General features: G+C 31.3%; 1 protein-coding gene across 3 annotated transcripts; it reads left to right on the forward strand.

Moving 5' to 3' along the window:
• Positions 1-9,677: 9,677 nt before the first annotated feature.
• LOC102595941 (uncharacterized) lies at positions 9,678-15,091 on the forward strand. 3 transcript variants are annotated; one of them, XM_006340783.2, is made up of 6 exons: positions 9,678-9,740; positions 10,716-10,860; positions 11,281-11,360; positions 11,868-13,586; positions 13,679-13,847; positions 14,235-15,091. In XM_006340783.2, exons 2-6 carry the CDS (start codon positions 10,782-10,784, stop codon positions 14,861-14,863), a joined length of 2,676 nt encoding a protein of 891 aa, XP_006340845.1. In that variant the 5' UTR covers positions 9,678-9,740; positions 10,716-10,781; the 3' UTR covers positions 14,864-15,091. The 3 variants fall into 3 exon arrangements, with proteins under 3 accessions (XP_006340845.1, XP_006340843.1, XP_006340844.1); XM_006340781.2 differs by lacking the exon at positions 9,678-9,740 and adding an exon at positions 9,753-9,995; XM_006340782.2 differs by lacking the exon at positions 9,678-9,740 and adding an exon at positions 10,002-10,080.
• Positions 15,092-15,478: the final 387 nt, after the last annotated feature.

Consider the following 15,478-nt stretch of genomic DNA (forward strand, 5'->3'; position numbering starts at 1 on the left):
AAGAAAGAAAGCGAGAATAAATATGAAATATAAGTGTTGGTATCCATTTCTCCAGTAAAAAGGTGGAGGGAGGTGATTGTAGATTTAGAAAAGTAATACAATAAAGAAGAGGAAAAATGACTTGAAAATAGATTTGAATAAAAAATTCGACCTCCAATGAAGGAGTTTAAGCTTCAAAAAATGGTGGCAGGTGGTAGCTTGAAAAATGAATAAGAAGAGAAAATAAAATAAAAAATAGCTAAATTGAGTCTTTCACGCTCTATTGTTAAGTGTATCACACACACTTTGACATGTCAGCAAAATGTGTCAAAATGACACAATGGAACCCTACATGAGATGTCTAAAATGAAGATCAGTCAGTTGAGGTGTCTAAGTGAAATTTAGTGTCAACTTTAGAGGGTTACCGATGGATTTGGCCAAAAAAAATCTCAACAATTCACTTGATTATTATTTAAGTATGTATAATATATATATATATATATTTATTTATTTTTCTCTAATCAGGTGGTTTTGAAAAAAATGGAATTTGTGATGGTGTAGTAGAGGGATTTGGACCACTTGACTATATATACGTGTTACACTTTGATTTTTGACTTTGAACAAGTTGGATAATAACACGTGGATCCTCAATTTTGTATCTTTCTATTTTTGTATTCTAAATTGTATTATTGATTTTTCTTTATTAATGTCTCAGTTCCTTGTGAGAAAGAAGTATGTGCTGTAACGAAAAAATATAAAAATATAAGTAATTATAACCAATATTTCAATTGGCTTTAAGAGCCTTCCTCATTTTATTTATCATATTATTTATGGGACTGCTTTCTATAAAAGTCGTTTTTGAGCTCATTAGAAGTATATATATTTTTTAATCTTTTGACTAATAGCAAATTAAACAAAACTCATATATTATGGTTCATTTTGAATCGTTTAGGATTCGGAAATTTAAATATCTCGTGTTAGAGTAAAGGATTAATATATGTATTTATTAAGGATGAAAAGATTGCATGTTTGTGAGTTTAACTCAATCAAAGATAACTTTTTTTAAATGGTCGGAACTGAATGGTACGGGTTGAATTTGAGAGTAGGTCAAAGTTGAACTTGTCCTGCAATCGCACTGACATTTTTATTTTTCGTATATCAGCTTGTTTAGTAGTAATACTTAATAATCTGTTTGATCAAATTTTTGAAAAGTTAAAAAGGTTTTTTTTTTAACAAATGTTTGTTTAATAAAAGTGAGGTGTCTGATGAAGTTGTTATGGAAGAAAATAAGTGTTTATGAGACGTAGTAGAGATTGTTTTTCAGACACAAAAAAGATTAGCTTCACCCCAAAAGTATTTTTTCTTCTCGTAAGTACTTTTTAAAAAGATGAGTCAAACACTAATTGTTGCTCAAAAGTGTTTATTAAATCTATTTGTCAAACACAAACTGTTACTCGCTGAAAGTATTTTTTAAAAAACATTTTTTTCAAAATAAATTGATTTTAGAAGTTTGACCAAATTGGCTATAAGTCAGCCTCAACGTTATCATGTGAGATCAATTAGAAGTCTGATGTTTCCTTAATTCACGCAAAATCAAATTTTATGGATAGTGATGCATATGAAATTACTTTTGGAGATAGTAATTTTAGAATATTGCAAGTTAGGTTATTAAGCAACATTCAACTTTAACTAAGGTGACTTCACAGAACCGAAAGTGGAGTTTAAGGGGAAAAGGCAAAAATATTAACTCGACAAAAGTTTATCATGATTTATTTTAGTGCTTCACAAAAAGGAAAAACCTATTAAGACAAATTAAAAAAGTGGATTTCCATTTCTTTCTTTTTTTTAATTGCATATAGAGGAATTAGAATAAAGTAATTGATTAATAGGACAATACAAGGATCAACTGGAGAAATAATAGAGAGATTAAAAGACATAAGGAAAATGTTCAAGAAATTAATAATCTGAAGTGAAGGGACTTTGAACTAGTCAAAGAGGGTGAAATATTTTGTTGTTTTGGTAAAAGCCATATTGAGACATTCTTTTTATTGAAGTTGTTACTTTGCTATGGGCAAACGTTGGTCATTTTTTACTATAGTTATGACTTATGACCTTGAAAGACCTAATTTCAAAAAAGATAATGATCGTACTTGAACATATAATGGCTTGCCAAGATTAACTTTTGATTTTTTTTTACTGAAGTTATGTTGAGACATTTTGGTATGAAGTTCGGCTGACCAAATTTTTGTTACGAAGCAATAACTTGTTCTTCAAGTTTCCACAATCTAACACACAGTTTAATACCCAATTTACCTCAAGCGAGCTTAAATTTGAAACATAATTAAGTTTCATTTAATACCCAATGACATTTCCTCATGAGATGGGCCTGAAGTTTTGGACCTAAACATCTCATACACCTTAGAAATAAATAGGGCCTATTTGGATAAAGCCCAACTTATATCATCATTTACTTTGAAAACAAAACTTTCACAAACTATTTTTAGACAAAAAAGAATAATAGTCTAATTATTAGCTAAGATAAGGTCCATATGAAACTCTAGAACTATAAGATGAATGAGTAAGTGGTGGACATTGACATGCAATTGCAATAGTTAGGTGGTCCAAATTATCTAACTAAATAAGTTAATGAGATTTTTTTTCTTTTCTTATTGCTTTATCATAATGAATCTCATGGCTTTAAAGTCCATTGCATGCACATGACACTTGCCTTTGAACCATCATTATTTGATAAGGATTCCTTTGTTCTAACTTTTGTTGTAAGAAAAAAATTAAGCCCCACATAAAGCTATCATCCTCTTCTTCATGAGTTGTAAGTGATAGGGTTTGCCCCCCTTCCCCCACATCCCCTTCTAGCTACTTCATTTTTTTGGGGGTCATCATATAGCAATAGCCCCCTAACTTTTATATTTTTGTCTAATATTACAATCATGTAACCCCAACTTTTGAAACTCATTGGGACCTAATTCAACCTTGTCTATTCCTTTTTTCTTTTTTCCATATACGGTGTTTGATATCTGTATTTGAATTTGTGCTTGGAAGTTCCACACATTAATAAGGGAGGGGCAGAGGCTAGGGTAAATCGCTACCTAACAAAATAAAGACAACTTTATATACAGAATGGCTCGAACCTAGACATTTGATTAAAAATAATGGAATACTTATCGCTTTATCATAGTACTTTACTCATGATTGATTGTCTACTCGTTTGACCTTGTTTTTTGTGCATCATGTAGTTTTCTTGAACATTGTAGTTCTTAAAGCTTATCATGTTATAGCATTTCTAGTTCAATTTAATTAAATTATTTTTCTCTGAATGTTAATTTTGTTAGGTTTCATTTCAAACTTTATTGGTTTGATGTTACACAAATGAACAGACAAAATTAAGAAGTTTATAAACATGATGGGGAACTTCTGTTATTAGTTCAATAATGTCCGTATATATAAGTTTTCAAATTTCAATATTTTGTATATATATATTAGTCATAAATAATGTGTCCAAAGCACAAACATTATTGACATGATTTAAAAAGAAAATATGACAAAAGGTAAGCTCGAACATCCAAAATATGCCTCACCCAACTCATGCCTAGTAGTGCTATAAAGGTAAGCGTGAAAAACATTTACTTGCACCAGGGTCGTCTTAACCCCGGCCACTAAAGCCATCGCTTGGTGCCCCATATATTTTGGGGGTCCCATTTTAAAAAAATAATTACTTATATATGTATTTTTTTTAAAAATAAAAATTATATGTACTATGAGTGTTGTGATTTCTACCAAGGAAATTGCATATGAGATGAAAATAAACATGCATTTCTTAAGAAACAATTTGATGAAAATATGGATAGCAAAATCACAAAATCCCTTGAAGAATCTTTTAGAGTTGATTGCTTTATATATGTAGAGTAGATAAACCTATTTTTTCACTTCAAAATAGATTTGAATCAATTGAAGCATATGAAATATTTTTGATTCTTATTTAGTGGTAAAATATTGAGATCACTAGATGATGACAATTTTAAAAATATTGTCTTAACCTTGAACATTCTTTTACACGTAATAGTTATTCTGATATTGATGGTTTAGATTTATTTTTTGAATTAAAAGTGTTAAGAGAAATAATACAAGTAGAAGATAATGATCTAATGAAAATATTCAATCAAATAAAAGACTTGATTCTTTTCCAAATACACATATTGCTTATAGAATAATGTTAGCAGTTCCTGTAATCATTGCCTAAGCCGAAAGATGTTTTTTCGAAATTAAAATTGATTAAATATTCTTTAAGATCAACAATGTCTCAAGAGAGATTGAATGAATTAGCTATATTATCATTTGTAAAGGAATTATCAAAACAAATTGATTATAAAACAGTACATAATGACTTCGCATCCAAAATAGCTAGAAAAGTAGATTTTTTTAAAAAGTATATATGATGAAAAAAAATATATTAGGGCCCCTCTCTTAAGTATTGCCTTAGGCCCCCAATGTTGTTGAGTCGGCCCTGCAGTTGCACCCAATATTATTTATATCCAAATTAATAACATTTCATTTTGAGAACATGATTCGGAGGGTGTTCATCCACACGGATGATCCGAGATCGATCCCTCTCAATGTCTTCTAAGTTGAGTTTGTCGCATTGGGCTTGCCTTGTGCGATTTACATCCATGATGTGATTTGTAGGTTATTACACAGTGGGGGTTTACCTAGTGCTCACCCAAATGACAGAGATGGTAGCGACTCCGAATTATCCTAGGGTTAAAAAAAAACATGATTTAATGATTGAATTATATACGTTAAATGATGCCTTGCAATTATTAATTTGATACCAATAAAATTTAGTTATTCCTTCTCCACGTATTGCGTAATTTTCTGCGTGATTTTTTCTAAAAAAAACTTTTTGACAAAAAAAGACACTAAAATGTCTTGCGTGAAGGAAGGTGGCCAAGTCCCCGATGAGGACGATCTTATTGACATGTAGCAATTATAAGTCAAAAAGTAAATAAATGAAATTATTTGATTTAATTATTTTTTTGTAGTAATTATTTATACTTATAATTTAAGCATTATTATTTTATCTCATTGAATGAAGAATATTGATTTTGGAATTATTATTTTCGAGATATAAAATAATTGAGTGACAAAAGATGACCTTCTCTATAGCTCTATTTCCAATGTCTTTTAATTATTAGCTATATGAGTTGTGACTTGTGATGTATTAGTAAGACTGTTTCATCTTTAATCAAATATCTCAGTTTTGAGTTTTGTGTACAAAGAAAATTATGTTGAAAGCGTCACCCCATCCATATTAATCGAGAGACAACGGACTCCTCCGAATAAGAAATAAAAAACAACCAATCTATCCTAATAGTTGAAAAAATAGAAAGAATAATATTTCATCATTTGCAACTATTGTTATCAATGATGTTATTGCTTTAAAACAAACAATTAAAACCTTTAAATGGTGCAATTTTTGATATCGACTATACATACAAGGTATATTTATAATGGATGAGAAAAATATCTTGTGGTAGGGAAAGGGGAATTGCAAGTACAATAATCATCTTGTTTTTTTTTTTTTTGGATTGGATATAATTTGGGGAGATGCATGAGGTTAGGTAAAGATGATATTTTTTATATAAATACATGTACATATTACTTTATTAAAATTAATTTATGTAATTATACTTTTGTAAGTATTAACTAATTTATAATAATGATATGTTTGTCATGATGAATCCACGTTCGGCTAATTTGACTATGGTGAGGGGAATTTAATTAGTCAAACTACGAGGGCCCAACTAATTCAGTTACATTTTGTTTATTTCTACGGCCCTATGTGCATTATTATTTCACAATTGAATATTCTTTTTTTTTCTTTCTATTTGATAAGATGATATTGCTCGAATAGTAAACACTTTTTATATCAAACTCTGGCGTTATAAAATTGAATCACCAAGAAATAAAAAGAATATGATATCTATTTTAAGGTCTAATTTTATAAATTTACATTAAAATTTTTGAGAAAATCCTCCATATCCCGTTATTTTTTTTAGAACTACCATAAAGTTGATAATTTAAACAAAATGAGAGAGAAAAGTAGAATCATTTCTTTACTATAGAGAAGAAATATAACATACATTGGTTTATTTCTATTAAAATTTGTCGTTTTTACTATAAATTTATGATCTCAAAAGATTGTTATTTTAGAAAATTATAGATTGAGATCAAATAATAATTAGTAATAAGTAAGGATAATTTGACTTTAATACTCCCTCCATTACCATATAAATGAATTTCTAGCAAAAAAAAATTATGGTCCAAATTACAATGTATGTTTTTTTTAAAATCCAAAATGTATCAATTATTTTTTCTAAAAATACTCTTTTGTGAATTTCTCATTGATTGTTTCTAGTTTTAAGAAAAAAAATTGAAAAAAAGTAAAAGGCTGCTAATTAATTGACAAACTATTTTTTAATTAAATTTATTAAGAATTATTATATCTTGTGAATTATTTTGTTTTAAAATGAAGATTTTCTTTAAAGCGACAGAAAAAGAGATAAATATAACAAATAAAATAGATGTTAGGAAATTCTCTAGTACTTCCTCCGTTTCTATTTACATGTCACCATTTTAGATTTCACATTCTTAATAAATTAGGCCAGTTTACCATCTGTACCTTTATTTCGTGTTCTTTTGAAATTGAGATTTCAATAAATGAACATGAATTAATTTACTCCCTCAGTACACTTTTACTTGTCATTGTTTGACTTGACAAATCATTAGAAAACAATTATTGATATATGTATTTTACCAAATTAAACTATCCCTATTTAATGATGTTTACTTTGGGTCTTGGAAAATGATTTTGAGATAAGTATTTAATGTTGAGGGTAAAACATGCAAAACAATAATTGGTTTTTCTTGATATGTCAAAAGTGACAAGTAAAAATGAAAATCTACTTTATGAATAAGTATTGTTGGACGGAGGGAGTAAGTAAAAGCGAACGAAGAGAGTATTTTGATTAATTAATTTAACCAATAAACATAAATAAATTACTTAATTTTTCTATGTCGATCAAATTCATACTTTCAAAGCTAATAACTCTTAAGGATAAAATAGGTAGAATAATGCATTGATTTTATGATATAGTAACTAATACATCTATTTTAAGGACGATATATAAATATGAACGGAGCGAATAGCAGAATCAAGAGAAATAGGGTAGAGTGTTAAGGCGCCAAATGGAGGGGCAAAAGTATGTGGGAATTATGAGCTGTGCCTGTTTATGTTAGTTTGGGAAATTAAGAGGCATTAAAGTATCATATGAAGAATACTATAAAATGTTTTTTTACAACTTACAAGAAAAGAAGAAATTCCGTTATAATGACAGTTCTTGGATAGCATTTAAGACTAGTATTTATGTTATGTGCAGACACAAACAACCAAGCTAACATCGTCTCTCCTAACTATACTGCATACGTTCGATATAGTCAAATCTCGTTATAATATTAATTTTTATTCTGTCTAAATATTTTTTATTTTTTCCTAATTAAACGAAGAGTGTAGGTTGATGTGATTAAATTGATGGACTTTTAAAACACTGAATTGCAAAATACGCAATTTAATTAGTGTCCTAATTAATGTCTATTTAAATCAATTCCCCCTTTTCTTATTTGTTGGAAGATTCGTCCAACCAAAAAAGAAAAAGAGAGAAGAACAACTTGAGTTATTATAAATACAATTACATTGTTGTTGCATTTACAAGTTTACACTCATAATACTCACTCTATCCCTAATTACTTGTCCACTTTTTCATTTATAGTTGTCCCTAATTACTTGTCCATTTTGACAAATCAAGAAAGGACAAATTGTGTTTTACCTATTATACCCTCAATTAAATGACTAATTACTTTGAAAACTGTCACTTCATAATTAATAGGGGTAAAATGGTAAACTCACTATGCCATTAATTGATTTCTTAATAGGTGTGCCAATTTAAAAGTGGACAAGTAATTTGGGACAGAGGGAGTAGAATTAAAGTATTTAATTTTTTGAAGAAAAAAAATCAAAATTATTTTCTGAAAATATTTTAAAGAAATTACTACTTACTAGTTGGTAAAAATAAATTAGTAGTTGATATATATCTCGGAATTAATTATCACTATTAATATGCTTTATGTTTAAATTAGTTTTTTTTATGGTTGGAATTTTATATACTAAGAAATTGATAGTTCTCTTGTATTGGTACTCAACAAACTATGATGAAATTAAATAATTAATCTCACATGGCCACTAAATCATGCATTTCTTATAAAAATAGGTTGCCGTCTTAAGCATCAAATATTATATTATTTAATGTCTATCAGAATCATTCTGTCAAGGCAAATTTAATTAATTTATTATTATTGGGCAAGGATGGATCCATCAAATACACCTAACCGCATCATAAACATGAATATAATAATCTGATTTTATTTTATGAATACATGTCTCGTGGTCAAACTAAAAAAAATTAATCATAATTAAAATACACATCTTCATGAGTTTTTAGTTGGCTAATATTTCATCATATAATTAAGAGAAAATTTGTAGTGAAAGAATTTGTTTTCTTAAATCACGTAAATAATATAGAAAATTCACAATTTTCCCTTTTTTTTTTGGAAAATATCATTATCGGGATTTATAAATTTCAAATAACTTAATTTAGGTGTTACTTGCTTATTTATTTGTTTTGGTTGGTTGGTAAAATCTTTTGAGTACGTGCTACTTGATTCCTAAACCATATATACATGATACAGCTCCATTACCAAGGAAAAACTGATTATTAACCCCCCAATTATAGTACTAATTTCACTTTTATATTTTACAAATTAATATTAAAAGATAATATCAAAAGCAGTATTGGATACTTAACTAAAGATACTACATTTGAACGAAATTTGATTAGTCAAAAGATGTAAAAGTTATACAACAACATTTATACATTTTTATTCTTACCTTGCGAAGATAGAATGTATGTTTTCAATAAACACTCGACTCAATTAAGCATTATCAAAATCAAGTATAAAAATGAAATATAGTACAATAAATTGAAAAAAAACACTAAAAACAACAAATAATAGAAAAATTCAAGCAAAAGAAATAACAAATAATAATAAAATTAAAGAATAAAATAAATACTTTAAAAATAATATGATTGTGGTAGATTATATAAAATGATATTTGACAAATTGGTATAGTACATCTTGAAATATCTAAAAATGAAAAGATTTATCATATAATTGTGGAATTCGGAATGACAATAATAATATTTCCTTAATCTCAATTTACATGCATAATTTAGATTTACAGAGTCAAATAAAAAAAAAATTTACTACAATTATTCATATAACTTTTACATAAGTAAATTATTTTTTAAAAATAAAAATCATATGTCTAAATTAAAAAATTTGACTCTCGAATTTCAAAGACAAAAATAGTATTTTCTTAATTTCATATGTAACATAGTTTAGATTTGTAAAGTCAAATAAGAATATCTTTGACTAAAGTTTATTCATATACCTAAATTATTTTAGAAAAAATAACTCTCGAAACTTCAAAGTATATATCATATAAATTAAAACGAACTAGTAATAGTGAGGAATAATGAGAGTAGAGAGACAAGAAGGGGAGTTAGCTTTTTGGAGAGTTTTTTTTTTTTTTTTCCAGAGATGGAGTCTCATGCTAAAAAGTAGCAACTGTACTACTTTTTCTTCTCCTCCTTTTCAATTCATTCATTAATTATTGTCCTTGTATTATTTTTATCCCTTTCGTTTCGTTACTCTCCACTTTCTTCTTCTTCTTGAAAACCAAACGTCAACTGCAGCTCTTTCTCTCTGTCAATACACATTCCATTTTTAACCTTTTTTTTTAGTAATAATTTCCTCTGTTTCTTCAAACAATCTTGAGTTGTTTGATGAAACTTTTTCTATGGTTATTGAAAGTTGACATGATGGTTTGTTCTTTTTCTCTCTCTCTCATTGTTTTCATGTTTCTTGGATCGTTGATCACGAGGAAAGATAAAAACTTGATTTTGACTTGTACCCTTCTCTCCTCTGCTACTTTTCTTGAATTTTTTTTGCAAAGTTGGGATTTTTATGTTGAAATTTGTCTAACAATGTCTAATTTTGCTGTGGGTTGAATCTTGAATGGTTTATAAGTTTGTTCTATGGCTGTCACTTTGTGTTACCTCATAATCCTTTTTTTTTTTCTTCTTTCTGTCTTCTTATAAAGTTTGTTTGTTGAGTTATGAGTGCCTAATGTTTACTAGATCAGGAGAGTAAGACATTCCCCATATGTAAAATCATATATTCCACTTTCAAGCAAAACCATTTTATTAGTACTACAATTTGTTGATTTTTTGGCTTACTTTACATATAGATTTTGAGGACATCTGGCATCACAGAGAATTTTCTCTATTTTTAAAACTAAATTAGGGACTTTGTGGAAAAAATCTGATTGGGGCTTTCAAGAATATTAGTAGCTATGATATATATGAATTGAAGTTGTTTTCTGTCTTCAAATGTTATTAGACTATAACAAGAAAGGTTCAATTTTTATGAATATGATATCTCTTGGTTATACTTTAGCAAAAATGCTATATGAAAACTTCTTTTTCGTTGAGACAACGTTGTCTGCTGCGAAAAATCGTCAATTGATATTATTGTGTCTGCAGGGTGTGGACTAGACATGGAGTTACTAGCTCTTTAGGATTATTATACCAGTTGGGATTTTGTGCTGCATGGGAAGCTTGTTGGATCTCATTGATTTTGACCAAGGAGGGATGGCAAGGAAGTTTCTTTCACAAAAGAGACATGGTGGTAAGTGCTTTCGTTCTCTAGTTGCATCACGAGCATGATATTGTCGAAGCTAGTGACGTTGGCAAGATGTTAGTTGCTCAAATTAACAGCCTTTTAACAAATGTTTGATGAATTTTGCCTATGATTTGTCATGAGAAATGCACCCTTTGAAGGGTCAGGGAGAATCCTGAATTAGTTTAGTTCATTTAGCTCAAAATCATTCTTAGCTTAGTCAACAGAATTATCATTCAAGTCCTGTTACGCAATGGTTTCTGCTTCTACTCTAGCAACTATGACAGTACGAAGAATTTGTTAAATTACCTGCTATATATAAGCACAACATTACCATTTAATTGGGACACAGGGGATATAGATATATCTTCTTCTTTTTTTCCCCCAAAACCAACAGAAAATATGATGATTCATTCATCTATTGTGCAGGTGTCGATACTCCTAGAAATAGCTTGGAGCTTCCTGTTGAAGCGTCTCAATGGTTCTATGCTGGAGGGGACAAAGCACAGGTAAAAGTTTTTATTATGTCATGTTCAAATTCTCTTATCTGATGTCAGAATACTCTTAGCACATTGAGCACTGAAAGATTGGATTAGGACATATTTGCATTTGATAAAATAGCTATATCCTGGACTGGAGTGTAGGATTTCTCCTGCCTCATGTAATTGTTGTAACTATGGTCTTATAGAGTGTGGCAAATTTTGCAAGTTCAGGGTGACAAAGAACTTCACAGCTGCTACTTGAAGTTTGCTTCGACGTGCAGCAGTTGTACCACTATCTATACCTGTCTAGACTTAGAAAACACAGCCATTTCTTAACTTAAATAATATTGTGCATTATGTATTTTCTTGTAATCTCTACTTAATTGGTTTTCCAACTTCTGGCATCTCAAAATCTTCATGTATTATTTGGTACACTGCAAGAATTAAATCAGGCTTCTGAATTGTCCTGAGAGTTGAGATGATTCCTTCTTACTTGTTTGATCCTATGCAAACTCATTCCACATTTGAATGCAGTGCACTTATCAGATGATTGATTGGCAAGAGAAGAACTGTTATGGGTACGAGGCTCCAATGAAGAAACTGATCAGTGAAGAAATAGCTAAAAGACCAAACACAGGACATAATGCACCTAGTGTGGTGGCACGTCTAATGGGAGTGGATACGTTACCGTTAGATACAAGAAGACCATTACCAAAGCATGTAGAGAAAAAGAATGAAATGAAGGATGAGTACCCTTCGAAAGAGGAATGGTTGAGAAAGGTTTCCATTGATCATGCAACCCAGTCCTCCAGACACAAAATCTCAACTCCCTGTAACCATGATGAATCATGTAAATCTGACCAACAGATTGATAGCCAAAAACCAAACAAATATAAACCTCGAGAACATCCTCAGGAGGAGGAACTACAAAAGTTCAAAAAAGATTTCGAAGCATGGCAAGCAGCAAGGTTCAAGGAATGCTCGAAGTTTGTTGAACATGGCACCAGTCCAAGTCAGTGGCTAGCACAACAAAGCCTGAACAAGGAAAAGTTGACTCTTTATGCAAATTCAATGAGAACCGCAGCTGCTGAGAAACCTACAGAGCTTAGAGGGCATACAGTAGCAGTGAATCCCTGGGAAAGAGGCCTTTTGAAGCATCAGAAAAATATAAATGAATTTCCTGCACCTGCACAAAATAAGACCTACTGTGTTAAGGAAGTTATTCCAAACCCCGATTTTCAGAATCATCCTCTGACAAATTCTTCTTGCGGACCTGATGTTGCTCCAGCTCCTACAAAGATAGTAATTCTGAGGCCTGGTCCTGAAAGGATGGTGACTAACGAAAATTCGTGGGCCAGTTCTCCGGGCGTTTCTGAAGACCGGGGTAGCATTGAAGAATTCCTTGAGGAGGTCAAGGAAAGACTGAACTGTGAATTGCAAGGAACGAGTTCCAAGAGGAGCACTACTGTCAGGGGAGGAGGAATTGAGACCCCTTATAGTGAAAGGTCACCAGATGCGAAGCAAATAGCTCAATCTATTGCAAAACATGCTAGGGAGAGTGTTACTAGGGACTTTGGAACAACATTACCTCGATCAGAATCCACCAGGTCTTATAGAAGTGATATTCAATCCGATGGGGAGAATTCTCCTGAGTTTGTCAATATAGATACAAGGAAGTTTTTGACAGAAAGGTTCAGGAATGTCCTCAAGCAAGAAACATCTCATGGTGTACACAGGCTTGCTCGTGGAAGCTCTAGATCGATGGAACTGAATAATGAAGCGTGCAGCTCTGAAGAAATGAGGCATACTTCTAATACGGGAGATAAAGCAACCAATCTGGACAATATGAAAGGTGAATTAAGCATGCATAACAGATCTTTCAGACGGGATCATGGCAATGACATGCTTGAGCAGGAACTATCTCCTAGGAGCCTAATTAGATCTTTGTCCGCTCCTGTGTCCGCAACATCATTTGGAAAGCTCCTCCTAGAGGACCGACATATGCTGACAGGGGCCCATATTAGAAGACAGCATGAAGCTATTGAGAAGGCCACAATGAATGTCAAGAAACGGCAAAAAGAGAAATTCAACCTTAGGCGAAAAGTTTCCAGCTTTAGTTATAGTTTCATACTTAAGGGCAGGCTCTTTGGTAGGAAAGTTCATTCTTGGGAAGAACCACACGGACAAACATACAATCTCATGAAAGATTTTCCAAGCCCACCAACCGGAACACAGAATTTTTATGAAAGACATGTAAGGAGCCTAAATAGTCCATTGCATTACTAAATATCTGCATGATATGCTGATTTGTCATTACATTAACTATGGATATTATTTGGTTCTAGGAAAATCCTACTGAAGTTCCACCAAGTCCTGCATCTGTATGCAGCAGCATCAATGAAGAATATTGGAGACAAACAGACTACCTCACCCCATCAACAACTTCTGATGTACCTGCACTGGATGATAGTGAGATTCCCCGTGTTTTCAGAGATATCAGCTCTAATCTGAACGGTATTAGTAAAAGCTTCTATAAGTGTCCTCAAGCATGTGTTGTTCTGTTTTTTGGATTCCTTAAAGGCAAGATCATATTCCTGTGAAACAAACTTAAGAAATTCTCACCATGTTGCTTTGGCTCATATCATTTCACTGTTAAAATACTGTTCAAACTGAGAAACTTTAGCTGTGATCACATAACATTCTTCTGACAGGACTTTTGTCTCACATCATGTGCTTGCAATAAATAACCAGAGATTATATTCATGGACTTGTATCTCATTCCCCTCTCTTATTTAGCACTTCCCTTAATTGTAATATAATTGGTTTTAATTACTGTATCTTGAAAAGGTGGAACCACATGGAACTCTAAAAGAAGTTGCTATTTTTATTTTTGCATATCAGAGTTAAGGAGGCAATTGAATCAACTAGATACTTATGACTCTGAGGAAACCATGTTCAATGAGCAGCCAGTTGAAGAGGAAATGTTGGAGATTGAAGACCAAGCCGAGGCATACATTAGAGAACTGCTCATTGCTTCTGGTCTATATGATGGTTCGCGTGATAAATATATATCAAGATGGGATCCACTTGGAAAGCCTATCAGCAACCAAGTTTTTGAAGAAGTAGAAGAGTCTTACAAACAACTGACAAAGGATGAAGAAGGGTATACTAACGATCAATTACAGAAAATAAATCACAAGTTATTATGTGACATGCTGAATGAAGCACTTCCAAGTGTACTTGGAGTACCTTCCACAATGTCTAGGTTCATGAAACATGCTGTCGGTCCTATGACACGACCTCCTCAGGGAAAGAAGTTATTGGAACGTGCATGGGAACTTGTTGGTGTTTATGTTCACCCTCCATGGGATAGAGCATTTCAATCCCTTGACAATATAGTAGCCAGGGACTTGAGTTCCACCCCTTGGTCTGGATTGATCGACGAAGATGTTAATGCTCTAGGTAAAGACATGGAATGCCAGATTATTGGCGATCTTATTCAAGAAGTGATCAAGGATATGTTGTCATAACTTCTTTTTTTTTTTTCAACTCTTTATTTTGGTCACTGATGAGAAGAAGTTTTGGAACTTCTGAGTGGCCAGGGCATAAAACATGCAAAATGTTTATCTGCCCAAATTAGATTGTGTTTGATTTACAGAAACTGTAATGTGCAGTACTCTTTCTAGTATTGGATACATTTGTTCATAATGTGTGGCTTGATCTGGTGATATTTATTGTACATATACATTATTAGTTCATATATACTCCCTCCGTCAATCTTTACTTATCCACTATACTATTTTGGGATATCCAACAATATTTTGTCCAGTTTATAAAATCAATGAATAACTTACCATGTTGTGTTTATTTTACCCTTGCTATTAAATACTATTCATTTTTCAATGTTTACAGGGAGTATTAGTTTATTGATTTGATAAATCAGTTTTGTTTGTAATGTCATATTAAACAGCCTTATGGAAATGTGAAATTTCCCTTTGTATGCTGCAGTTAAGCATTCCACAACATGCTCTGGAATATTTAAGTCACCCTTCTAGTTTTCATGTGAATGAGTTGACTAAATAGGTTGGTGTTGACTACACAATGTTTGTAGGTTGTCACTGAGCATTCCTAGTCACACAGAAAAA

Source organism: Solanum tuberosum, unplaced genomic scaffold (assembly GCF_000226075.1).
Source record: "Solanum tuberosum cultivar DM 1-3 516 R44 unplaced genomic scaffold, SolTub_3.0 scf00020, whole genome shotgun sequence".
In the NCBI taxonomy this organism is placed as follows: Eukaryota; Viridiplantae; Streptophyta; class Magnoliopsida; order Solanales; family Solanaceae; genus Solanum; species Solanum tuberosum.